Consider the following 24,405-nt stretch of genomic DNA (forward strand, 5'->3'; position numbering starts at 1 on the left):
AAAGACAAGATTAGAGAGGAATACAGGCACGACGTGGCTCACCAGCTCGTAACTGGCAAGGTACTTGTCTAAGCGGCAAGACTGAATGACATCAAAGCTGTGAAAATGTTGCCTGGCAAATGGAGCAAACCCTAATGCGCAGCATGGAAGTGAAGGCAGTGCCCTGCAGGCTGTTGCAGTTCTAGGTCATTCCAAGATCGTCAAAGTCTTATCGCCTTGAATCAGTCGACGCATGGTGGTGGAGGGCAAACCTCTGACACATGCAGACTCGGATCATCTTAAGGCGACGAGCAGGACCACGCGTTTCCACATTGAAATGGCTGAAAAGGGTCGAAGCTAGGCACTTTGAAGGAGGGTAGATGGACAGCAGGGTCTGAGGGAGCGCCACAGTGCACGCGACAAAAGAGATATGCGGCTCCGTGGATGACTGCGAAGAAGTGTGAGGATTGTTGAGAGAAAGAGAACCTCGGCGCAGGGTTTACACTCTGCTCGCAACCATCTACATGAGAACAGTTACAAGATGCTGGTTGGGAAGAAGCCCAGGACAGCTGAGGGATCTCGGGGGGGTTACATGCAACATCCAATAAAGCTCTGATACGCATACATAAGTGGGCTTGTCTAGATCGGAAAACAAGATACAATTGTCGCACGATTCTTGGAAATGTCTCTCGGAAAGCTATTCAAGCACCGCGTTATTCTTTTAGAAGGAGGAGAGATGTCATATAAGGTGTGGGAGGTGGTACTACATATATATTATTAAAAGCGGCAATACCCCCAAACCTCCGCCATACCGTATCGGCCGAACCGCCTAAACCCACACCGGATTTCCCGGCAACGTCTTTACATTGAAAATCTTAATTACCGAAAGCGCGTCGCAGCCTCGAAGGCGGAAATTCCCTGGCCGTCAGACTTGCGGTTCACCCTCGTTCTGCTCCCTCCTCGCCCTGATCGATTGACCATTCTTCGTGGGCTTCTATCCTAAGAAGACGAGGTTCCCGTACTTGTCCTCACCCTTCCAACATCTGTGTCATTCGTCGCTCGTTTTTTGCTAAATGACCCATTGAAACCTCCACTCCCTGTCCTTCTGCTCAAGACAACGACATCGATTCGATTGATTGAGATCCCGAAGTCACTCGCTGATAGCGACAACAACTTTACAACCCAACCCGCATTATCAAGTCCAAGTCCAAGTTCAAGTCCCTCACTCTATGCATCCCGTCGCCCTGGAAATGCCGGACTACTCCAAAGTCGTCAAGGAGCAACCGCGAGGTTCATACCTGTCGTCCTTTGTTCGCTGGCTGCAGTTGAAGAAATACCAATATGAAGTCACCTTCTCTCTGTACATGCTCACTTCCACCGAGAAGTTCATCTTCAGTACGCGTCGCTCCCCTCCACAGCCCTTACATTCCTAACAAGCAAGCACTGTCTTCCCCTCTCCTGAAGGCTAACCCTCCCGCTTACAGATTTGATCCTCTTTATACTCATTTCTCTGCTTGTCACTGCTGCCTCGCTCTATCTCCCCGACCATATCGCCGTCATCTACAACCGCATCTGGTATTATGTCCGCGGAGGTGAAATCGCCTACATGACTACCGCGGCTGCTACCGGTGACAAAACTTCGCTGGCTGGAGAGGGACTGAGGCTGACGTCGGGCACCCTCAGGGCAGGCGCTGCCGCTACGTTGAGAGAACTCTAGGATGGGGAGACGGGAGGGCAGAGATACTGTGTATCCCCCAACATGTTAAAAATATTTTCTCTGCTTCGGAAGCAAGCCATGCGTGTGGCGTTAATAAGATAGCGGTCTTCTGCTGTTTGAGAGTCGAGTCGATCATGAGGAGCCACAGACTATACAATTGAAATAATGAGGGGGTGGTTGGTAGTGCTGACCACAAGACTTATGTTGCGAGGAGAGCAAGCCAATTCGACGGAGGCGCTTAGATGATTAATGGGGTCACGGTTATTTGCTGTCACATTACCATGCCCGTGAGTGGAATTATGTATACCCAGGTCCAGGCCGAGACTGCGAGAAAGAACCCATATCTTATTCACACATCTTGGTCCAGCTCCCATAATGTACAGGCTCAGTGTAGGAGCCTATCGTTCTCCATCACAATGATCATGCACGCCCTTCGCCACATAAATGCTGTCTTTCTCTTGTTACTTGAAACCCAAACGACTCCAAATGCTATGCCATGCAATCCAGCACTCATCAAATCTCATCAGATCTCATCTCACTCGCCTTTCTCCTCGCGCAGCTTCGACCTCACTTCGTCGAACGCGTTCTCCGCCTGCCGCCGCCTAGCGATCTCTCTGTTCTGTATAGTCCGTTGGATCCGCTCCACCTCGGCCTTGATCTCGTCCCGCTCGTAGGGGATCTTGTGGCCCTGTTCCTGGGTTGGCCAGAACCCGGGGACGGAGAAGCGGTTCTCTAGGTTCGTGCCAAAGTAATACATGTAGCCGATTGGGAAGGAGAGGTAGAGCCCGAACTGAGCAGGAAGGAGAAAAGAGAGGTTAGATCTTTCTGTGCCATTTGCGCCAGTGTCTTCCCACCCGGAACCGAGCGTGAATTTGGGCAGGGCGGGGGGGTGACTTACTTTGAAGATCTCGAGGTTCGACCCGTGCAGGGTGCGCCGGATATAGTTGAGCACCATTGGTGCCGGTTCCAGCAGTGTCGTCTGTCTCAAGAGCAGGGACCCGGAATGCAAGATACAAGACCTAGGGTGGGAATCTAGGCTCCAAGGGTTCGAGCTCTAAGGAGTCAGGAAGGAAGTCAGGTTTGATGAAGCAGAGTCGACTTTTCGAGATCGAAGACAAAGCTCCGCAGCATGAAGTGCAATGCAGAGTACCGTAATATTGGTAATTCATAGTGGTGTGAACCGTATTTTTAGGACTCGGGGTTCGGGAGTTCACTGTAATGACGCAATCAGGGAGTATCGATAAGAAGTATATCTGAAATGACTTTGAGTTACCACCCATCTACACAGTTCTGCATGCAAATTCTTCGGTGTGTACCGTCAGACAATAAATAAGTCCCCATGATCCCGTCCCACCTTCCTCAACAAAGATGAGCCCTTCTAGTTGCTCCTCGAGATGGCGTTCCCACGCGTTCATCTAGCAAGGACAGGCAAATTGGCAGAAGCGCCCATCGTGCCTTCATGATATCCACATGAAAGATGCCACTGATAACTCTCTCCATCATGGAGATATGCAAAAAGCTGGTGCAGATGGAAGCTTTGTCCTTTGACAGAGAGACCTTCAACAGAGGGACCGAATGCAACCTGAAAATTGCCTCGTATAAATGCCAGTCTCGCTCACCGACATGCTCAGACTTGTACTTGTCTTTTTGAGCCATGCAATTGATTGATGCCTATTCTTGAATTCAGAATGGGCCTGTCAAAAGGTGAATCGAAAACAAGCTCACGAAGCATCTCTCATTCAACCTCTCCTCTTCTCCCCAAGCGTCATTAGAAAAGTTAGAAGTATTCAAAGTCGAATATCAGATAGCTCTTCATTTCATTCTAGAATCTACCCAGCGGCTCGAAAAGAGCTTTCCGGAACAGAAGTCATCTAGCAGAATTGATATCGGCGACGGCATGGAACCCCATGGTGAGTACAATGAGAATAATGGATAATGTACACGTTGGCCCCCAATACGATCCCTGGTATCATGAAAACAACTCTGAAAAACGATATCTAAACCCGTTTTTCTAGCCGTGGAGCTCACGAAACGTGGGCAGGAAGTTACTATCTCTGACATATCCTCCTCGGAGCTGGGACAGGCGAAATTGCACGCGCCAGACTCCAATGTCGAAGTCGCCCATGTAGTGCAGTCGGATGCACGCGATATCAAAGTAGACGCAGAATTCTACCAAAGAGAACATTTCCATGTGGTCCTCTGCCAAGGACCATTCATTCTACCACCTTTCAGACGCGCGAGAACGATATGATCTTCTACCCACATTGGCGGATGCCACGGTGCGAGGATGACCCGATCTAGCTGCGTTTGTGACTATGTTTGCTCACTTGAGGGACATCGCAATAAAGACCCAGGCCGCCTACTGCTGAAGGACTTTGATACCGAGTACCTGGAGACATGGATCCATACCGCCAACTCCGCCACGGGAATGCACCATTTTCTTGTCGAGGAGGTCCGTGACATCGTGTAGCGGATCTCAGGTTTCTCGGTGGCGGGTTCTCAGCTCGCTTAAAGGGTCTCAGCGAGCAGGGATTCCAGGGGTAGATTCATGTCATTCTGCAATCTGCGGAGGATCCCAGCATGCTGGTCCTCTCCTTGCTGTCCCTATAAAGCTACGGTCATGAGAAGGGGACACCCTTCTTGTTACCATCGACTACGAAGGCAGGCACTAACCCAGGGCCTGGGTTCGAATACACTACTCCCTGGGAGTCTAGATGTACAGAGCAACCAATCTATTTCATTTTGTCTTAACAGCTCATAGTTTATCCGAAAGAGTGGAGATTTACGAACCCAACGCATGTCTAGATTCTAGCCGGGGTTTACACATCCTCGCCCGCAGCCCTGCGAATAATGTCCACAATAAGGCCGGGATTGCTCAGATAAGGCGAATGGCCCTCCTGGCATCGAATGACGTCGAATGCGCCCTCGCCCTCTGCGACCATCCTTTCCTGAGCCGTCGGAGCCAAGGCCATGTCGTTCTCGGTGACAATATACGTGCTTGGGATCTCGAGGTACGCGGTGTACGTGGCAGGCACCAGCAGAGGACCGACGGGGAAGGCGCCGACGAGATCGAGTGCCTCTTCGATGTCTTCTGGCGAGCAACGGTTGTACAGGAGCTTTTTTCCCAGCTCGCGGTTCGTGGGGAGCATCATTCCGTCCTGAGGAATTCCGCTGTTAAAGGCTCGCACTTTGCAGAAGAGGGTCTAGTGTCATGATCATACCGGCTCGATCTTCATAGTCTGCATCTGCTGCTCCGCCAGCTTGGCCTCGTGCTCGGTGCCCGGTTTCGTCTTGTCCTGGAGCGTCTCACCTTTCCTCGGCGCGATGGCGCACATGTAGATCAATCTGAGGACACCTGTCTTGAGTCCTTGTTCCCCGCGTGCCTTCTTTCCCAGGCCCTTGACGGCTTCGGACATGACCAGGCCGCCGTAGGAGTGAGCAATCACGATGACATCCTTGTCGGCGTCCAGGTTCTTTACTATCACCTCTCGAACCGCTTCGGCATCCTTATCCCAGCTGGTCACGGGGGGGTTGGAGTCGACTGAGACAAGTGCTACACCGTGTGCCTCGTAGCCAGACTTCTCGAGTCCAGAGATCACTTTGCGCAGGTGCTGGGGTCGGTGCCACGCACCGGGGACGAGAACAATGACGGGTTTAGACATATCGGTAGGTATCAGAAGTGGACGTGATAACAATGTCGGATTGGCTTTGAGAAGAATGTAGTGCTAATTCATCCGAAGGGCATGGTCAGTGAATGAGGAGATATATATCCAGATGGTTGGTCATTCTTCTCATCAGGTCCAGCACCGGCTGGGCAAGGCTTTGACGGACAGGGGTCGGAGCCGTATGGCGACCTAAAATAGGAAATTAGCGGCTCGTCGGCCAATTGAAGGCGGCTCCATTCTAAGTGGTTGCACACACAGATTGGTCACTTGGCTTGGCTTACTGTTACACTGTCTCGACTTGCGTGAATTTTGAGAGTTGGGATTTTCGCTTCGCAACCGAAACCGACTGATTGTCGACTACACTGAGTATGCCAAGTCTTAAATATCGTCTTCACCGTCCCAGTCACACGAACCAGCACTCCGACAGGATGTCGCCATGACTTCGCATCAGTGTTTGCATGGACACGGTCGCGGTTCTCGATCCCGCGACGGTCACGCCCAGTGCAGCAAGGCCTTTCATTAAAATGCCCAGTGCACGGTCCCAGATCCCATCTGGGTCCAAATTGTTTCCGGATGAGAGCTTGGCGTCAAGAATCTGTTCAATAGCCTTCTGCAAAGCGAACACTACAATGGTTGGTGTGACGTGTGATGCAGTGAGCGGCACTTCTGGGTCCAGCCCACTGAACGGCTTGAATGCTTCTGCAGTGGGGAGATTGAGCACACACTCGACTGTATATGCCATGGACATCGCCGATTCCCATTGATATTTCTGTGTTTGAAAGACCAAGTGCTGGTTGGAAGGATGACTCTCCATGGACAAAACTTTGAGGATCTCAGCGAGAACGAGAATGCCTAGATCCCAGAAAACCACAAGGAAGACTACGATGGTTATTTGTTATTGTGATGCTTATAGTGATTCGTTGTGTGCACGGTTGAGGGTGAACATACCGACAAATCTTCTTAATGCCATAGAGAGCTTCGGGAAATTCTCTCTGCAGTGGTTCATAAAAGGGCGAAATGATTGTTCGAAGTGATTTACCGCGATTGTGATGGTGGTTATAGTAGAATCTCTCCCTGGACAGAATTTCCAGACGTCTTCGCATTGCTTTGTGCACATCTCCCTAAGTGCGACGATTTTTCTCCAAACCGCGAAGGTTTCCGGTATTGCTCGTCGGCAAATATTCGCAAGGCTTGCATCGTCTAGAGGACCAAGGCTCTGTGCTGGCTCCAGAAGTGAAAGAATTCCAGAATCCGGTGATACTATCGCATTCCGAATGAGTCGATGAGTGGCTTAAGTACAATCATTTGGTCGGCTTACCTTTGTTGTGGCATTGAACCTCTTGGAGTCTGCAAGGATGATCCGTCATCAGGGCAACTACCGTGTCACGAAGATAGGCAAACCAACGGACTATACTCAGGCTCGATTCCATCAGGGCTCCATGTTCAGACTGCATTCCTAAATTGTCACAATATTTCTCCACGAGATGCTCCAGGTAGGCCAGTTTTTGGAAGCCAGTGTCAAGAAACTCATGCATACTAATATCATCTTCCAATCCAGCGAAAGCCTCACCGGGGACTATAATGGTGTCGAAAAGTAATGTTGCGAACACGACACCAAAAGAGACGACAGATTGAGAATTTCTGATCAATGATCGAGCTCGAATCCACGTATGAACAAAGGCCAGTGATGACTGTGGTGGCGGCAGGCTTTTTGAAGCAGTGGAGTCAGCAAATGTACTGTTGCTGACTTTAAACTCCGGTGGGGAATTGGTTGTTGCGAGCCATTGGAACGAAAAGGTCCGGAGTACCTCCTTCAAGATCTCATCCGACTGGCATTTGAGACTGGTACTTGGACTATTTCCGTAGAGCGCACCAAAATGGTCCAGGAAACGAACGGCCCCAAGAATTGTGATTGCGCGAATGGTCTCATGCATTCCTGGTATCTGAGAAGACTGCCAGCTGCCGGCGGCGTTTAGTCGAGTCGGAGATCTATTGATAACCTCTGGTGCCAACGTCTCCGAAGTGAAGGGCATGGAGGCGGGTTCACGTGGTAGGACACTCAATGCCGTGAACGAAGGGTCATATGAATGTGCAGGAATCGCAAAGTCAAACCGATACCGATACCTGCCTGGATACAGGTTACAGTCATAGTCAAGGAATATCGAAGCAGTTCCCGCGGTAATGGTTTGGTAAATTCGAGCAAAATGTTCGGTGAGGAGCATGGCCTCCCAAGATGAGCTTAGTAAGTGGACAGGGCTATTCGGCGAACAGCCAACAATAGAGCTGTGCCTTGGCCGTATCCAAACTTCCTCAGATTCAATACTAGGTTGAGCATTGTGCTGATGAAGGTGATGCGCGCGATCTTTTGGTTGGGCCAAGGAAGGACATGTGATGTCAGGGGGATTGGAAAGATCCGATTGATTTGTATAATACTCCGAATCGAAGTTCAAGAAGTCCTCAAAGTCAAATTCCACTGGTGGCTCTGAGAGTGGATTGTCATCGTGCCAGTTTGTAAGGCCATCGCCATGATGTTGCACTTCTCCGGGTACCTCAAAATCAGAGAAGCCTAACATGGGCAGTTCCGATGGTGGAGCTTGACTAGTTCGAGCATTCGCAGATGGTCTCCTTTGGCCTGAACTCTTGCATGCCTCCGCGAAAGTGAACGTGCACAGATAGCCTAGACGGTTGCAATTGGTACAGGCTATGCCAGGCCCTGGCTCCTCGGGAGGTAATACAAGGCAGCGTCGCTTGGAGTGCCGGCACCGGTCGCAACTGGCATTTTGACGGCGCTGTGATTTAGGAGCAAGAACACTCGGCATTAAAGAAAAGACGCTCTTGTTCTTGTCCCTGTCCTAGCAATTCAAGACTTCGGTGCAGGCGACATGCGCCGTTCCATCATCTGAGCCAGCTTGGATGATGCAGTTTCCTCTTGGGCTTCGTGTAACAGGTCAGCAGATCTCGCGCGCTCTCAATGCGGTGATCTGTATTGGAAGCCTCCAGTAATATGGACAGGATCCTTCAGACTTGGTGTTGCGTCAAGTTCTTGATGCGAATGGAACAGAGAGCTGCGAATAAGCAACAAAGTCAAAGGCTGAGACCCCAAAACTTGGTAAGCGTCACGTGGGCACCGGGTCACCCCTGGACCATGGGTAAGAGATTAGCCCGACCTTAGCGAGAACCTGCAGCCGGAGCTGTTTACTACCGAACACTTATAGTTGTGTCTTCAGACTACGGATACTGACTACTCCATCAGCTCTATGAGCAGGAGTTCTCATCAAATCGGACAAGGACAGGACTATTACTTGAGGTATGTGGAAGAACGTCTTTGCAGCCTTGCAACGCACCCTCGGCCCCTCATATGGAGGGATGAAGGAGCCGGAGGTGGAGAAGGCACAGTCAACGCCAGATTTATGGAGACCCGGGACCGCGAAAGAACGGGCCAACATCACCAGTACAGCCAGTACTCGCACGGGGGAGTAGTAGTATGACTCAGAATGGACGTCTGAACATCTTCGGAGTTATCGATCGATGGATTCCCGCGAGCCTTGTTCTCTCTCGGCCGATCGGGGGCTTTCCAAAGATTGTTTATTGCTGCCGGAAACGGGCGCCCACAAAGCCGTTCCTCGCTTCCGTGCCTGTACTCGGTCATAAGCGGTAATTCCATCGGAGATGTTATCTAATCAGATTAGGCAGTTTTTGACTCCAGGCGGAAGAGCGCCGTCCCTCCTTTTGTCTGGTTGTTATCCAACGGCAGATGAAGATGGCATTGAATAGAAATCCTCCTTTCAAGTGTGATGTGGATGGAAAACTCACTCTTCCATACTTAATCGAAATCTGGAGACTTGCAAACCGACAGTTCTTACTCAACCTCAACTTGCTTGCCAAGCTCTCATTTCATACCCTCCATCATGATCAACCCATCGCTGAAAAACGTGATTGTCGTAGGAGGTTCTTACGTTGGACGCGTAAGTGGACCGATGTTATCTACTTGTGTCATTACATCGTTGCTAATTATCACAGGCCACCGCTCAAGAGCTCGCGAGAATTGTGCCACCGACTCATAGGGTATGCCATCACAACTTCGCCCGCCATGCTTGGTGATTAACATACATATTCCAGGTGCTTCTGATCGAGCCGCATAGCCACTTCCATCATCTTTTTACATTTGTAGGTCGGGTCTCAGTATTAGTGATCCATTCAGGAGACGATGCTCACCATGTGAGACAGCCTAGATTTGCCATCGTTCCTGGCCAGGAACACAAAGCATTCATCCCATACAGCGGAGTGTTCTCGTCTGTGCCCAATTCGGCTTCTCATGCATTCGTACAGGCTCGTGTCTTGTCAGTTCAGCCTCGTAGTGTGAGCCTGGACAGAGAATGGCAAGGTTCCAAGCAGATACCATTTGAATATCTCGCCGTTGCCACTGGGACGCTCCTCGCTCAGCCAGCGGCAATGAAATACGACGATAAGCCCTCTTCTGTGGAATATCTACAGAAGCATCAAAGAGACATTAAACAGTCGAAGTCGATTTTGATCGTCGGTGGCGGGGCTGTTGGCGTCCAGATGGCAACAGACCTGAAGGAATACTACCCCGACAAGAAAATCACCGTTGTTCAGTCTCGCGCGCGAGTGATGCCGCAGTATCACAAAAAGTTCCATGGGCTCGTCAAGAAGCGATTTGATGATCTGGGTATTGACCTCATCACAGGATCTAGGGTGTCGATACCGTCAGATGGATTTCCAAATAATGCTAAGCCGTTCGATGTTCAGCTGACAAATGGCGATACACTCTCAACCGAATTCGTCATCCTCGCGACGGGTCAAAAATCTAACAATAGCCTTGTCGCGAACCTTGAGCAATCTGCTCCTGGGTCGGTCATAAATCCTGCCAATGGATTCATCCGCGTTCGACCTACGCTTCAGTTCTTGGACGACAAGTACCCGAATCTATTCGCCGTGGGCGATATTGCGGATACTGGGGCGCACAAGGCTGCAAGACCAGGAGTTGCCCAAGCAGCCGTACTCGCCAAGAATGTCCAGGCATTGATCGAAGGCCGCCAACCAGAAGAGGCATTTGTGCGTGGGCCGGCAGGCATTCACCTTACTTTAGGCATGGTAAGTGGGGATAATATCCTGGAGATAATTTAAGATGTACTAATGAAGAATGCAGACGGAGAATGTCGTCTTCCGGAATCCCAACGAGGCGGAAGGTCAGACTGAGCCTACCGTCATTCCAAGAACCGAGTAAGTCTACTTTTTGGTCGGTGATGATGTGAAACAAGCTGACGGGGTACCTCAAGTGGACAAGAGGATATGAATGTTGAAGGTTTCTGGAAGAGATCCGGCGTGGAAGTAAACAATCCACAGCAATATCATTTGTGACAGCCGGAATCTACTTGCCTCGGCGAAACAAGTCCCTGACGAGAAACGCATGTTGATCAGCCCTGCCCGACCTTCCAGGGGATGGCAGCCAGCGACACGTACGGCATCATTCCGAGTCGAGCGCAGCCACGCCGATATGGTCATAGCGACCCGTTGTCTACATGCCACAGGTCGCCGGCGGTATTTTCAACGCCGGAAACAAGTGCTGTGGCACTCAAAACGCTTGAACGTTCGGACGAATGTCGGTCATGATCTTAACCATAAAGGCATCCGGTCAAACAATACAACCACCGACCAGGAGCATCTATCACATAAATAGTTCGCAAGCAGATGTACTGGAGAACGCCCGAGATTGTCGCTTCATAGCGCCCCAGCGCAGGGACACTTGAGTGTTCAGGATGGGCTGAGAAATTGGAGGTTAGGGGCAGGAAGATCGTGGTTAGTTCTTCAGGGTTATTGATTGCTTCAGCAAGCGAAGACAGGGGTTTTCGTGTATTTTGGGTTGCATGAGGTTATCTACCTGGCCATGGGATCTCAAGGGAATACAGGCTGGAAGTATAGAAATTGCACATATTTCTTCTACCCTCCATATCCTGTCGAGTCATAACCAACTGGTCTCAGCGGAATACTCTGAAAAATCGAAAGTCTTAATAGAATACTATCTATCCCAAGTCCATGGCTATCATTTCGCCTTCCACATCACATAATACCGTTGCATTTCCCTGTCTCTTGTGACGCTGCACGACTGATCTCGTTGTCTCGCTGAACGCCAATATGTTTCGCAGCTCAAAATGCCAGCTTAGCACTGCTCTCAGCGGCGATTCGACACGACAGGGGCTTTATCAATCCAATCGCCAGCCTCCAACTCTCTAACCAGCCATCTGGCCATACTCTTGCGACTCAACTCCTTGGACCCATCGAAACCCTGCCCCAGGTATCCAGCACTGACTTCCAGATCCTCTGCCCCATTGTTCAACCGAGGGATTCTGAAGACCGTCCACTTCATACCCCAGCCGCCGCGGGTGCCCTCTTCGGCGACTCTTCGCCCAATCTGTTCCATCTCCACAGATCCCTGTGGGAGGATGAACGCCACGAATCGCATGGCAAGCCACCAGCCCCAGGACATCTGGTCGGAGTGCTCGCCCAAGTCGTCTTCCTTGCCACTCTCGGCCTGTACGAGCCAGGCGGGCGAAGAAATGGCAAGGATCCTCCTGACGCCCGCTTGCTTCATCGCTGCCAGGATGGTCGGGAACGTGTCCGCCAGAGGGCTGGATTTGGTCCGTAGCAAGAACGCTTTGAGGGATGCATAGGGACCCAGAAAGGAAACTACCGCGTCGACTGGAGTCGCGGGATCTATCAAGGCACGTTCTAACGTCGCTTGGTCGCCGAGCTCCCCTATCACAACCCGCAACCGTGTCGGGTCTGCTGCTTCTCTTTGCTCACTTGGCAGCTTAGACGGAGTGCGAACATAGAGAGTTATTTTAGGTCCATTGGGATTCGATAGCACAAGATTGGTGAAATCGATTCCAGAGGGACCTGTGGATTTGAGGGGAGTGCATTTCAGTAACATGGTTCAACGCATGCTAGGAAGATGATGTAGGGGAGCGACGGTAAAGAATGCAGAGGGGAAGAGAAGACGCACGTACCGGTCCCACCAAGCACAAGGACATGCTGTACCTTTGGCATACTGTCCATGGGGATTCTGTAGCCTCGAGAAGCTTCAGCCACGCTTCTTGTGGGCGTGTTTGATGAAGAGTGAAAAATACATGAATAATGCGGCTCAGGGCCACATGTTCAAGTATGAAACGCGAGATCGAGCTTTTTGCAGAACCGTGAGGCGTCGTCGAAGTACGAGGTAGTGCATCAGCACTACGTCTGCCCTTGGCCAACTTGCTTTCATGTAACCAGATTCGGAAAGGGGCGGCGAGAGATGCTGGCCGTCGTAACCCCTGGTAGCGACAGAGAAGGGGCTAGTTAAGCAGGATTCCGATGTAGATGTGCATGCAAACACGTATGAGTATTGGCAGATGACAAAGAATACAGGAACTCAGGATTGGAAATAGGGTCTCCTCGTGGGTGCATGGAAATGTGACATGCTCATCCGTGGAAGCAGAGGGTTAGAAAGGCTGAGGACGCACGGATGCAGGCCCAAAGCCTTAGCGGATTAATATTGGTCCGGGGCAATTACTTTCAGGCTCCCTGCGCCAGGGAGGCCCTGAGGGTCCTTGGCTGAAACGATTGACGAGCAACAACATTGACGGGAGTCCTGTTAGGGCCAAGGAAGCCTAGAAGGGTCCTGATATCTTACGAGAAGGTCCCAGGCCTTCCACCTGGACACCATCGTCTGTGTACGAGTACTTCGCGTATACTCCGGACTCTCCTCCGGGGGCCAAGGACCAAGGACCAAGGGCGCTCTATTCCAGGCCAAGCGATCCGACCAGAGCCTCTCATGCAGCTCCAAGGCCAACGCGTCATCACACATGATCTAGGTCGGTTCTTTCCAGTCTCCAAAAGCTCCAGTCATCGCTGTTAGTTGATGCAAGAACCGTCAAGGGAGCCTCAATGGTCGCCAGCATAAACCCCCTCTAGCCCGTGAGATGTCATGGGCAATGTCGACAAGAACAAGGCTTCAGATTTCACAAGCAATGCGTGCTGGTAGAGAGTCATGTTTAGGTCATGTATGTGCTTACATCTCAACATGGTCAAGCTACCTAACAGGAGGTATACGTACCTCGGACTAAGGACTTACGTACACTCGAGTTCTATGTAGGATGTCGGACAAACCATCGAGGCGCGTGTTCACTCCTCAAGGCGGATCGAGAATGGCTGCTATGTCGTAATATCATCCAACTTAATGAGTATCTTCTCAATGAACGCGACACCGACCAGGATCCCGTCCTCGTCATATAGGTCATCCTCATCCTCGAACAGATTGGTGGCTCCGCTATCAAGGCACGTCAAACAGGAAAGCACTACCTCCGTGTACTTCTTGCCCATGCTTCTTGGCAGTTCCGTCTCGGCCTTTTCGATCAACCTGGCTTTGATCTGCGTCGCCGTCTTCATGGGGTTCTTAGATTTCAGCTCTTCGGAGATGTCGAAGGACGTCGGTGGCTGCTGGTTTTGCCCAACGAATGATGCCCACATTCCGATCTCTAAGAGACACACTCCCAGCGAATAGATGTCATGTTGCATGACATATAACTCCTGGACTTTGAGACCCTGCCGGCTTGGATGACGGTAGATGTTACGCTGCCAGACCATCTATCGGCATTTCAAGATTCAGTGTTGGTCATATCAAGCTTACGTATAGCATACTCAACGTAAGAACAAAGCGGCAGGACGAAAACAAGCGGAATGGTGGTCAAACGGGGGAGACTTCAATCTTCAACGGGATCTGACAACTCCCACAACGTGCTTCAGAATCCCCGACAGGTTGGAGAAGTACAAAACGAAGTGAAAAGAGACCACTCACGTCTGCAACCAAAGATGAATGGCCCAAGTCCGGCCTCAATTGCTCAAATCCGACAAGATAAGCTTGGCTCATCTCACCCTCGCCATCATCTTGAACAACGACCGTCTCAGGGCGGATGTTCTTGTGGACAAATTTCGCTGCATGGAGAGACATGATTGTCTTGGCTAGATTCCTTGCAATGCGGAATTTCGCGTCCAATGAAGGACTCGGTAAGTAGAGTAGGCTTCGAAGCAAACGAACAGGCTGCTGTTTAGGAAGGGCGAGCACATATATGAACTGATTTTCGTTCGACTTCACAAGCCCCACGCATTTCAAAAACCCCATCGAGAAAGGATCATCAATTGAAAGCAGTCGCGCGATTTGTCGTACAGTAGTCGCGACGGTCTGCGGGTGCGAATCTTCGTGATATGCGGTGGTGTCCAAGACAACAACTTCGTCAGAGTCCACAATTCTTCCAATCTGCAGTCCGGGTTCATTCGCCAAAGCACGTTGATCATGGATTGAATCTGGAGAAAGGAATGGAACTTTGCGCTGTGGAACTGTATCTGAATGAGGACGCGAGGTGTCTTGATTCGTAAGGCGGACGATGGCTCGTATGTCGTGCAGATTTGAGACAGTTTGTGTCTGCACCGTGGTGTCGCTCCCGGTCTGCTCCAGAATCTTATCAACTTCAGGGCTGACCAATCTAGTGAGCAAATACCAGGACGGATCGAAGACAGCTTGCCAGCGTTGCAGTTCCACCACCAATCCCTCAATATGCTTTTCGAAAAGGGCATATCGCATTCTCGGGATGATCTTGGTGATTGCAGGTGTTGCGTACACGTCAATCCCATCGCTGACATCGACGCCAGTCAGACTTTTGAGCTTGACGAGATAGCTTTGTAGCTTGCTGCCAAGGGTATCAAAGCATGAATATTGGAAGCTGAGAAGCCTTTCTTGCCAGGGCGTCGGTTCGGAGTGAGGTGAAAAGATGTCCATGATCACGTTGATCTGAAGCTCTGTCTTGAGCCATATTCCCTCTACCCGAAGACTTAGTTCTTGTAAACGAGAATCCGAATGCTTATAGGCGATTACGATCGCCACCACCCCTTTGCCAGCCCTTGCAGCCAAGTAATGTCAGTGAATCTGTGATAAACCAAATAAGACCGCCGCGGTTCTGGTCGAGAGATTTTGACATACTTGATGGCCATCTCGGCCGCTTGTACCAGCGCAATTGCAGCTCCAGCAACTTCCATCTTGATGCAGGCGCTTTGATAGTCAGTGGGGTTTTCACGAATGAAGGTGAACTGGGTTCGAGGCTATCCAAGCCTGACCAGATTTGCGAAGTGAGGCTGAGACGGGGTCTGGCCCGATCCTCAACGGTTGGCGCAAAGGCCACTCCAATAGATCGCTATCGGGTTGAAGTCCGCAACCTTGCGACCACTTCGGTTCGAGCTGGTCGCGAGGAAGATAGCACACTCTCAGGATCAATTTCGAGGCCGGTGAGGCCAGTACGAGGCATTATATATTCTATCGCGCCATGTCTACAATATTCGGACTATGCGTGCATTTGCAAAAAGGTCATTTTGCCGGCAAACCATCGAGAGCCCATCATGTGATCGTTAACTAAACTACTTCGGTTCCGCTTCCAAAATCTTTGTCAAAGTGATATAACATATACTTCTCGTACGAGATCCCCTTACCAGCTGCCCTTGACCTTACCTTCTCGCGGCTTACGGTCTTGGTTCGAGAGCGATTGAAACCTGTAATCTCTTTCCTAGTCTGGCTCATGGCAGGTCTCTCTGCGGACGAGGAAACGCCGGCTGGGGCTCCCGGCTGGGGCATTAAGCTTTTGGGGGCTGCTGTAGTAGTCGTGGACCCAGAAGGTTGCTTCTGCGCCAGAGGACCTGTCGATGTACTTTGAACAAATGCAGGACGACCAAAATCTTGTTCATAGTGGTAGAGCAGGTATTTCTCAAACGAAACCCCACGCGATGCCGCCTTTCTTCTGACTTGCGCCCGATGCTGTTCGTCGTACCGCAAGGAGCCGTTATAGAGCAATGGAGGACTAGGAGCGGCCCGGGAAGGTAAAAGAGCAGGCCACTTTGGCTCATCCAGCCGGCCAACCATCGTTTCGTGTTTAGGCCCATCCATCGGAATGCTTCTTTCACCTGCTTTTGCGCCTGCTGAAGTTGTTCGATGGTGAGGAGAGGATGGCTTTGCCATAACCGATGGTTGCTCTCCTCCAGCCACACGTGGTAAGCCAATGGCTTCTGGCGGATCTCGCCCGGCATGAACTTTTAAGATCTTGCCACCGTGGATAACAGTATGGTCCATGGCAGCTTGCAAAGCCTTCTTGTTAGCTGATAAATCGCTTGCCGAGCCACTGCTGGAGGGTAAAGTGGTTTCTGGCGGACTACGCTCTGAAGCAGACTGCAATCTGTCGCCAGCGTTGTGTGTTACCCCGTCAATGGCTGTTTGCAAAGTCGCCGTTCCCGCTGTTGGGTCTCGTGAGGCGGATAGTCGTATTGGCTCGAGAGACTCGAGAGGGCTGTAGGGCCGCTCATTTTCTCCATGCATTCGCCTGATGTGGTGTTCGAAAAGTTTTTGAAACTGATAACTTGCACCACAATCTGGAAATGGACAGTAGAAATGATATCCATCAGGAGCGGACCAGCTGTCATCGACAGATACCAAAGGGGCAGTGGCCTTTGGAGACGTATTGGGAGGTGGTAAGGCCTCGCCTCGGAGCGTTGATTGTAAGAAGTTCTTCCGCCTAGGAGGGGGTCCAGGCTTTGCAAATCCATAGTCGTCATACTTCAGATCAGAAATGGCCATGTCCGGCTGAAGGCTTGATCGCGTGGGCTCCATTTTTGTCGGTGTAGAAGCACTATCAATGAGTTCGTTTGGAGTGTGGATCGGCGTCTTTGCCAGAGATGTGATGTCTCCCTTGGGCTCAGCGACTGGGTACTCGTCAGCGGCAGTGGCTGATGAGCTGCTTCGTGGATGACTGGAGATATCCGTGCGAGTAGGCTGAGTGGTGTTAGAAGCATGCGACACGACGTCTTTGACGGACGCGCTCCTGGAGTCATCGGGGTTTCCAAAACTATCCCACCAGTCTATTCCCTCCCTCAACTTCTTCGACGACGAAGCAAAAGAGCCCCACGTCTCCTCTTCCTCGAGGCTAGCACCCTCGGATGGAAGAACACTAGAGGTCACTTCCTCGGTCGCAGTTTGGGGGGGCTTTTAAGCTTCCTTTAGTATTGCAAAGATAGCGTTCTCAGTTGGGGATGTGCGCTCACCAGCTTCATAAATCTCTCCTTGACCTTTGTCTCAAACTCATCCTTTTCCGCCAGTTCCCTCTTTTCCACCTCCTTCCTTCTCTGCTCTTCCACCTTGGCATCAAACAAGAAGGAATTGATTTCTTTCGGCTTGAGGCCCTGCTCGAGCGATTTAGAGGGAAGATCTTCGGCCTTGGATTCCGATGCCTGCGTTCCTTCCCAGAGCCGCCTTTTGCCGCCTACCAGACCCGGCTCAGAATTCGTTTTCGCTGGCGATTCCTTTGCAATGGGCTGCTCATTTCGAGTCGAGGTGGCCTTTGCCAGGTCAAGTGAATCTCTGGAGGCAGCACTGCTAGTGTCGTCGATCAGACCGTCATTCGAAGAAGACGAGTGAAGCCATTCATGTCGAACGGCTGCTGGTGCGCTCATCCTTAGGTCCGGCCGATATACTAGAAGATTTGCCACGAAATCGAGCCCATGATCACTCACAGACTTCGATGACAGCAAATCGAGCGGTAAAGGGAAGCGGCCTCGAGAAAACAGAAACATCTTGGACACATCAACCAATACCCGTTGGATCAGTAGCCAGCTTGCAAGACAACCCAAAGACCACATGTCAACGGCATTAGTATATTCACAGGCTTCTTCAGTGAATCCCAAAATCTCTGGCGCCATAAACTCGCCAGTTAAACTGGTGTGAAGCGACGTGTTTCCTCCCAGAACCTTTTTGCTGACCCCTAGATCTCCGAGTTTGATCCACCAGTGTTCCGGGTCTCGGTGAACAACGAAGATATTCTGGCCAGTATTTAGCAAAGTCCCGGTTTGAGAACCCAACTTTCTTACTGAGGGCTTAAGATCTCGATGTGTAAAGTGCTTTTCATGCATAAACTCCAAAGCCTCGGCCACTTGGAAGATAATGCTTTGGGCTTCCCCTTCAGGAAGTGGAGCAGTAACACATTGCCCGAGATCACCAAATTCGAAATATTCCATAGCGATATACAGATGGGTCTCATTCTGATACCAGCCTTGGAACTCCACAAAATTGGTCAATTCCTACAGGAAGGTCAGAGGGCGGCTACGCTGAGTGGTTATAACGAGTGCTTGTTGCTGCTTGGTCCATACCTTGGACAAAGTCGCCATCGCCGTCAATTCCCGCAAAGGGTTCAGCGAGCTTTCCTGACTTGCAGGGCGAAGGAGCTGCTTCACAGCACGAAGCTTTTGGGACTTCTCCTCCTCCTGAAGATATACTATGCCGAAACCACCCCTTCCAATTTCGCGCATTGTTTTCCATCTCTTCAGCTTTTTCCCCCTTCTGATGTTACGACGCCGGTCAGAAAAGACGATGTGGTGCTCGACGTAATCAGGATGGAAGATGGTAGGAAGCCTAAACACATCGACAGTCTCATCGCCGGTTCCTGAAGACGCACAGGGGTCCATTGACTCAGTATTCGCCATCTTCACAGCATGAAATTGGTGGGCTTGTCGGCGACCGAAACCAGAATGCGCATGGATTTCAGCATCTTTTGCATACAAATGTAGTATCGCATCACAGCAATACAAAGATAGTTGGTGAAGTCCTCTCACAAGGAGAAGGCCGCGCAGCCGCACGAGGGCAGGTCACGCATGATACACGGGGCTGCAGACAGTGGCGGCGCTATCAGGGTGGCTTGCGCCAAACCCAACCCGAACTTACTCCTGAAGTCCTGGGTAGCAGCCACAGCCTTACGGCGCGTACAGAGAGAAGACAGGGCCAGCCATTTGTTGGATGTCTCTATAATGGGCCCTTTCAGAAGACGTGACCTTCCGCCTGATCTCAAAGGCGGGTGCAAACCGTGGTGCTAGTTCTTCTGTAGAACAGAAATTTGGGACAGAAAGAGGCCGTTCTAAACCCGTGGAACCGACGACAATGCCCCTTAATGTCTTATTTCCCGCAATTGGCTGGCCTTCGGACTTTGCGGTCAGTGGTGATCTGGCTTGGACAAAGTTCTTTGTCTCTCCAAGTCTCTAAGAAGACACATACTCGACCTCGCGTGAGTGAGAGCACTGGAGGCTAAGCATCGGTTACCGCGGCAGACTCATATCTCCCAAAGGCTTCCCACTGCTGTTTACTGGCTTAGCCGTCGGGTGCTCTCCCTCGCCTGAACGACCACCGATCGTCCCTCAGCCCTCCCTCAGCCCTCAGGCCCTTGGGCGGAGAATGGGGGCCTTGAAGATGCCAAGAATGATTGAGCCGAGGTAGAATCCCCGGCGCTTTACCCAGGCAAGCAACAACCATGGAGCTTCGTGGTTTCCCTCCGCATTCTCCGGCGAGCTGTTGCCGACTGGAGTTGATTACTCTCATTGCAAAGGCCACCTGCGCCTGGCTAGACCAGACTTGGACTGCCTTTGCAAATAATTACCGAGGACAAAAGTGAACAAGAATCCTTCGAATGAAGCCGAGTATATCTGTTTCTTCTGAGGGTTCCTTCAGACCAGACCACTTATCTATTCCTGCCCCTTTCCAGCGCATCCATCCGTAGTTCTTCCTTGCTGAGCCCCATATCCTACACTCGAAATCGACCCCTTGCGCCATCGCAAGATACTAGTACCATTTTTACCACCGCCATGGCCTCTCCCGAAGATGCGGTCCAATACAGAAAAGAGGGCCGTGTTGCCATCATCACCCTGAACCTACCAAAGAAACTCAATGCTTTGAACCAACCCCTCTATTATCGCATCTCCTGTCTACTAAGAGATATCGCGGAGGACCCAACGGTGTCCGTGACAGTCATCACTGGCGAGGGCCGCTTCTTCTCTGCTGGAGCTGATGTTACAACAACCAGACCCGGCGCTGATTCTGCTGGTGGTAAAGATGGAGCAAGAAATGATATTTTGAAAGGATTCGTTGCGAACAACCTTGATATTACTCGGTCATTCTACACACACCCCAAAATATTGGTCGGAGCACTCAACGGCCCCACTGTTGGCTTGTCTGCCGCGCTGTTGGGCTTCTGCGATTTCATATACGCAACTCCTCACACATTCTTGTTGACTCCCTTCTCCTCCCTTGGTCTCGTTGCCGAGGGCGGTGCTTCCATTGGGTTGGTTCAACGTCTTGGGTTGGCCAAGGCTAATGAAGCATTGATCATGTCTCGCCGAATCACCATCGATGAACTCGTCGCAACTGGATTCGTCAACAAGGTGTTCAGTGGCAAAGACAAGAACGACAGCGCAGGTTTCTTGAAACAAGTGTTGGCCGAAATCGATGACAAGCTAGGGGACCATCTAAACCAGGACAGCTTGCTTGGCATCAAGAAATTAATTAGAGCACCATATTTAGAAACCTTGGAGGCTCAGGGTGTTAGAGAGGTGATGGCAGGGATGCAGCGGTTCGTCACTGGCGCTCCTCAAGAAGAATTCAGGAAGATCGCCAGTGGTGCAAAGAAACATAAGTTGTAAAATGCAAAGACAGAGCCCGTGGTCAAAGAGCTTGATCGCACAGTTAGCCGATGAGCGCCATTGTCCTCACTAAATCATGTATTCAAAATCTATCTCGGCTGCATTTCTTCGCACGAGCTCAAGGTCCTGAAAGCGGACAGCCATGGCCATTAGACGACCGAAACGCAAGATGACAGAACTACTCATGAGTTAGGTATCGTCTCTAAAGTACTACTTGTAATCCTTACCGGAGGAAGTACAACCAGCAACGACTGGCAACGGGAGTCTGCAACCAGCGAGATTTCAACTTCACCAGTCCAAAAAGATTAGAATCCAGGAACCACCTCTCCAAGAACAGGTATTCCACGGCTAAAGAGATCGAGATAGGCCCCCGAGACTAAGGAACGGAGACTCAAACAAAAATGAGGGACGCAAGCTTTTGTAAAGATGGGGAACCGAGCGAGATGTTTACCCATCGAGGAAATTGAACCGTTTACCCAGCCACAGAAACACTCCAAAATTTGGCTGCTTTACGGGCTTTTCATGACGGTCAAAGCGGCGAGCGGATTGAGCCCGGTGCACTCAACCTACTCATCACGCTCTAGCCTATATAGGTTAGCATATGCATCCCTATGCAAGGCGGCATCAGCGAAGTACGACAGGGGGGTCCTTGTTTGCTTCCAAATCCATCGCTGGTTTTTGTTTTTGAACTGCCAAATCACCTTGCCGCTTTGATCCGTGCCCTCGCTGCACAAGTTGTCCCAGTCAATGGCCTCGACACCATGCCTCATCGTTCTCGCAGCTGGCTCGATAATTGGTCCTTGAATATAAACAGTTAGCATGCAAGCTGTTTGTAAGTCATCGAGATTCGACTATTTGCAATTCAGTCATCTCTAATGGGCCATGGACAACCTCAACCGGCGGGATGATGTGTATATATGTGTCGAGGTAGGTCGTCCTTTCAATGGAAACTCCATCATTCACACCAGCTATAATTCAAAATACTTAAACGACGCTTGTGCCAAGTACTCCCTCGTCCATCCATCATCTTAACGTCTCAGAATGGTGTATGCATCACTTCCCAATGGCATCCGCGTGTTCTACCGCGAGGCAGGATCGTCATCCAACCCGACCTTTCTCCTGCTGCACGGATTCCCGACCTCTTCTCACCAATTCCGCAAGATCATGCCTCTTCTGGCAAAGAAGTATCATGTGATCGCCCCGGATTTGCCAGGCTATGGCTTCACTGAAATCCCAACGGAGCTGAACTTCGAGTACAGCTTTGCCAACCTCGCCACAACCATCGGATCGTTCCTCGACGTGCTTGAGATCAAGAAGTTCGGAGTGTACATTTTCGACTATGGTGCACCAACAGGCTTGCGTATTGCCTTGGAGCGTCCTGAAGCCATTTGGGCGATAGTGGCGCAGAATGGAAACGCATATGAAGAAGGTCTGGCTGAGTTCTGGGACCCAGTCAAGGCATATTGGGCAACAGCGAAAGGATCGCCTGAGGAGAAGGAATACCGTCGGTTAATCACCGATGCCGTACTCGGCCTTGAACCATTCCGCCAACAATACGTGCAAGGCGAGCCTGAGGCAGACAAGATCGACGACCCTGCCGCTTACTACCTGGACTGGGCCTTGGTGTCGCGACCAGGTAATCTTGAGATCCAACTCGACCTACTCAAGAATTATGCCACCAATGTTGAGCTCTACCCTAAGTTCCAGGAGTATCTCCGCAAGAGCCAGGTGCCTTTGCTGGCCGTCTGGGGCAAGAATGACATCTTCTTCCCCACTCCTGGAGCAGAAGCTTACAAGAAAGACTTGCCTAACGCAAAGATTGTGTTGTTAGATGGAGGGCATTTCCTCGTAGAAAGCCACACCGAGGAAGTGGCCGAACATATCCTGGACTTCTTCAGCGATAGTGGTTTGTGAAGTCTTCGAGTCAGAAGGAGGGAGTGCCCCGCGATGTCCGCGAGGCAGCAAGAAGAGAGCGTCCATGCAAGTCCTAAGCACATCCTAATAGTTTAGCTACGATGAAATTGAGGAATACAAAACGCCATCGTGGACGTAGCTTAATAACATGCCAAGAAGAAACTTGAAAACAACAAATGGGCGGCCCAAAATGAGTTCTAGACTCTTGCTGACAAAGATTGGGCTTCAGAGCTATAACGCGTTGTTAGTAGGCGCGGCTGAGCAATGCGCCCAAATAGAACCATAGTCGTTACTGTTGGTCGAATAAAAGCTATGGATGCGATACATATTGCAAACACAACCGACGGCCGGACTAGATAGAACTGCAGGACAAAGCATTATTTTCGATCTGAAAGCCATATATACTGGTATACCATACTGCCATGCCGACGTCTCTGAGAATTGAACTCTTTCCATCAGACCTCCAGCGGTCGATTGGCTTTTACTCCAATATTTTAGGATTTGCCTTGCTCAAGCTCAAAGGCAACTATGCCTATCTTGGCCGAGACGCAATCTTCATTGGAGCCATCGAGGCAACTTCTTCGGAGACAATCGAGGAACAAGCCAGATATCGACAGCCAACCAAGGGAGTCGAAACTGTGCTAGAAGTCGATGACCTGAAACGAGAACGAGACTCTATTATGGGCAAATGCTGGAAACTCGATGCTGATATTCACTCTCAGCCTCGGGGATTGCGAGATTTCCGACTCATCGACCCTGATGGGTATTATCTGCGTATCACAACCCACAGGCCTCGGCGGGATGGAACAGGTCTAGCAGAACCTTGAACTTTCACATGGCAGCCATGGCAGCCATGGCATGGGTCTGAGTGTCACGCAGATGATATCGTCATTCTTCGGGCTACTGTGTAACTTGGATCATGTAGACCAAGACTGTCCTTTCCAGCGGAGAAAAGTGGGCAAGGAAAAGGGATGAGGCAGTACCAGGTACTCTGCACTGCTGTTTGCTTCTGCCATACTACAGTAGGTAGTCACAACGTCACATCCAACTTGGGAGTGTCGTCAACTGGACCGGAAGTTTGTGGCCGGACCTGACTTCCTTCCCCTCAACAAGCCCTTGGCCAAGCAGAAATGTGCACCGCCACTTGTGGCAAGATCTGCACCATTGGCTGGCAGGGGATCTTCATGATGTCAGCCTCTATCGCGTCACTCTTCTCCATCTTCCCTTCCATGCTTTGCAGACGAAATCCTGTCACCTGCGCTCCAGAAAAACGTCATACTAGTTCATTACAACGCGCTCTAAACAGTGACGACTAGACTAGCACTTTCCCTCGGTTCATTCCTCCCACATGTAAGTGCTAAGTGAGAAACGACGCGTGATGGACGGGCGAACCAGTAGCGCGGGGGCTTCCATCGCTCGCCGAGTAGGCAGGCAGGCACAAGTGAAGTGACACAAGGCAGGCACGACCCTCTTGATTGATCCCTATAAGTATCTCTGATTCCTCCCTCCCTGTCTGTGCTTTTCATCACCCAAACCTGCAATTTCCATCCCCAAGACTTTTTCAATCTCAAAACCAAT

At 50.8% G+C, this 24,405-nt stretch overlaps 11 protein-coding genes across 11 annotated transcripts; 5 read left to right on the plus strand and 6 right to left on the minus strand.

Moving 5' to 3' along the window:
- Nucleotides 1–1,229: 1,229 nt before the first annotated feature.
- Nucleotides 1,230–1,696, plus strand: A1O9_02980 (uncharacterized protein; the record flags this gene model as incomplete). Its single annotated transcript, XM_013408550.1, has 2 exons — nt 1,230–1,374; nt 1,464–1,696. The coding sequence occupies 2 exons, from the start codon at nt 1,230–1,232 to the stop codon at nt 1,694–1,696; spliced, it is 378 nt and encodes a 125-aa protein (XP_013264004.1).
- A 535-nt stretch (nt 1,697–2,231) lies between these two features.
- A1O9_02981 (uncharacterized protein) lies at nt 2,232–2,651 on the minus strand (the record flags this gene model as incomplete). Its single annotated transcript, XM_013408551.1, has 2 exons — nt 2,232–2,486; nt 2,595–2,651. 2 exons carry the CDS (start codon nt 2,649–2,651, stop codon nt 2,232–2,234), a joined length of 312 nt encoding a protein of 103 aa, XP_013264005.1.
- A 1,864-nt stretch (nt 2,652–4,515) lies between these two features.
- A1O9_02982 (uncharacterized protein) lies at nt 4,516–5,358 on the minus strand (the record flags this gene model as incomplete). The annotated part of the gene is made up of 2 exons (XM_013408552.1): nt 4,516–4,854; nt 4,918–5,358. The coding sequence occupies 2 exons, from the start codon at nt 5,356–5,358 to the stop codon at nt 4,516–4,518; spliced, it is 780 nt and encodes a 259-aa protein (XP_013264006.1).
- A 406-nt stretch (nt 5,359–5,764) lies between these two features.
- On the minus strand, nt 5,765–7,934 carry A1O9_02983 (uncharacterized protein; the record flags this gene model as incomplete). The annotated part of the gene is made up of 3 exons (XM_013408553.1): nt 5,765–6,240; nt 6,310–6,621; nt 6,680–7,934. The coding sequence occupies 3 exons, from the start codon at nt 7,932–7,934 to the stop codon at nt 5,765–5,767; spliced, it is 2,043 nt and encodes a 680-aa protein (XP_013264007.1).
- Nucleotides 7,935–9,269: 1,335 nt separating this feature from the next.
- Nucleotides 9,270–10,743, plus strand: A1O9_02984 (oxidoreductase; the record flags this gene model as incomplete). Its single annotated transcript, XM_013408554.1, has 6 exons — nt 9,270–9,326; nt 9,382–9,426; nt 9,481–9,528; nt 9,589–10,476; nt 10,532–10,605; nt 10,662–10,743. The coding sequence occupies 6 exons, from the start codon at nt 9,270–9,272 to the stop codon at nt 10,741–10,743; spliced, it is 1,194 nt and encodes a 397-aa protein (XP_013264008.1).
- Nucleotides 10,744–11,554: 811 nt separating this feature from the next.
- On the minus strand, nt 11,555–12,429 carry A1O9_02985 (uncharacterized protein; the record flags this gene model as incomplete). Its single annotated transcript, XM_013408555.1, has 2 exons — nt 11,555–12,279; nt 12,390–12,429. The coding sequence occupies 2 exons, from the start codon at nt 12,427–12,429 to the stop codon at nt 11,555–11,557; spliced, it is 765 nt and encodes a 254-aa protein (XP_013264009.1).
- Nucleotides 12,430–13,572: 1,143 nt separating this feature from the next.
- A1O9_02986 (uncharacterized protein) lies at nt 13,573–15,450 on the minus strand (the record flags this gene model as incomplete). The annotated part of the gene is made up of 3 exons (XM_013408556.1): nt 13,573–14,004; nt 14,216–15,314; nt 15,395–15,450. 3 exons carry the CDS (start codon nt 15,448–15,450, stop codon nt 13,573–13,575), a joined length of 1,587 nt encoding a protein of 528 aa, XP_013264010.1.
- Nucleotides 15,451–17,451: 2,001 nt separating this feature from the next.
- A1O9_02987 (CAMK protein kinase) lies at nt 17,452–18,930 on the minus strand (the record flags this gene model as incomplete). Its single annotated transcript, XM_013408557.1, has 2 exons — nt 17,452–18,528; nt 18,598–18,930. 2 exons carry the CDS (start codon nt 18,928–18,930, stop codon nt 17,452–17,454), a joined length of 1,410 nt encoding a protein of 469 aa, XP_013264011.1.
- A 1,149-nt stretch (nt 18,931–20,079) lies between these two features.
- On the plus strand, nt 20,080–20,913 carry A1O9_02988 (enoyl-CoA hydratase; the record flags this gene model as incomplete). The annotated part of the gene is made up of 1 exon (XM_013408558.1): nt 20,080–20,913. The coding sequence occupies one exon, from the start codon at nt 20,080–20,082 to the stop codon at nt 20,911–20,913; it is 834 nt and encodes a 277-aa protein (XP_013264012.1).
- A 1,041-nt stretch (nt 20,914–21,954) lies between these two features.
- Nucleotides 21,955–22,827, plus strand: A1O9_02989 (uncharacterized protein; the record flags this gene model as incomplete). Its single annotated transcript, XM_013408559.1, has 1 exon — nt 21,955–22,827. One exon carries the CDS (start codon nt 21,955–21,957, stop codon nt 22,825–22,827), a length of 873 nt encoding a protein of 290 aa, XP_013264013.1.
- A 422-nt stretch (nt 22,828–23,249) lies between these two features.
- Nucleotides 23,250–23,654, plus strand: A1O9_02990 (uncharacterized protein; the record flags this gene model as incomplete). The annotated part of the gene is made up of 1 exon (XM_013408560.1): nt 23,250–23,654. The coding sequence occupies one exon, from the start codon at nt 23,250–23,252 to the stop codon at nt 23,652–23,654; it is 405 nt and encodes a 134-aa protein (XP_013264014.1).
- Between the last annotated feature and the right edge of the window lie 751 nt (nt 23,655–24,405).

The sequence above is a fragment of the Exophiala aquamarina genome (genome assembly GCF_000709125.1).
Source record: "Exophiala aquamarina CBS 119918 chromosome Unknown aczIA-supercont1.2, whole genome shotgun sequence".
In the NCBI taxonomy this organism is placed as follows: Eukaryota; Fungi; Ascomycota; class Eurotiomycetes; order Chaetothyriales; family Herpotrichiellaceae; genus Exophiala; species Exophiala aquamarina.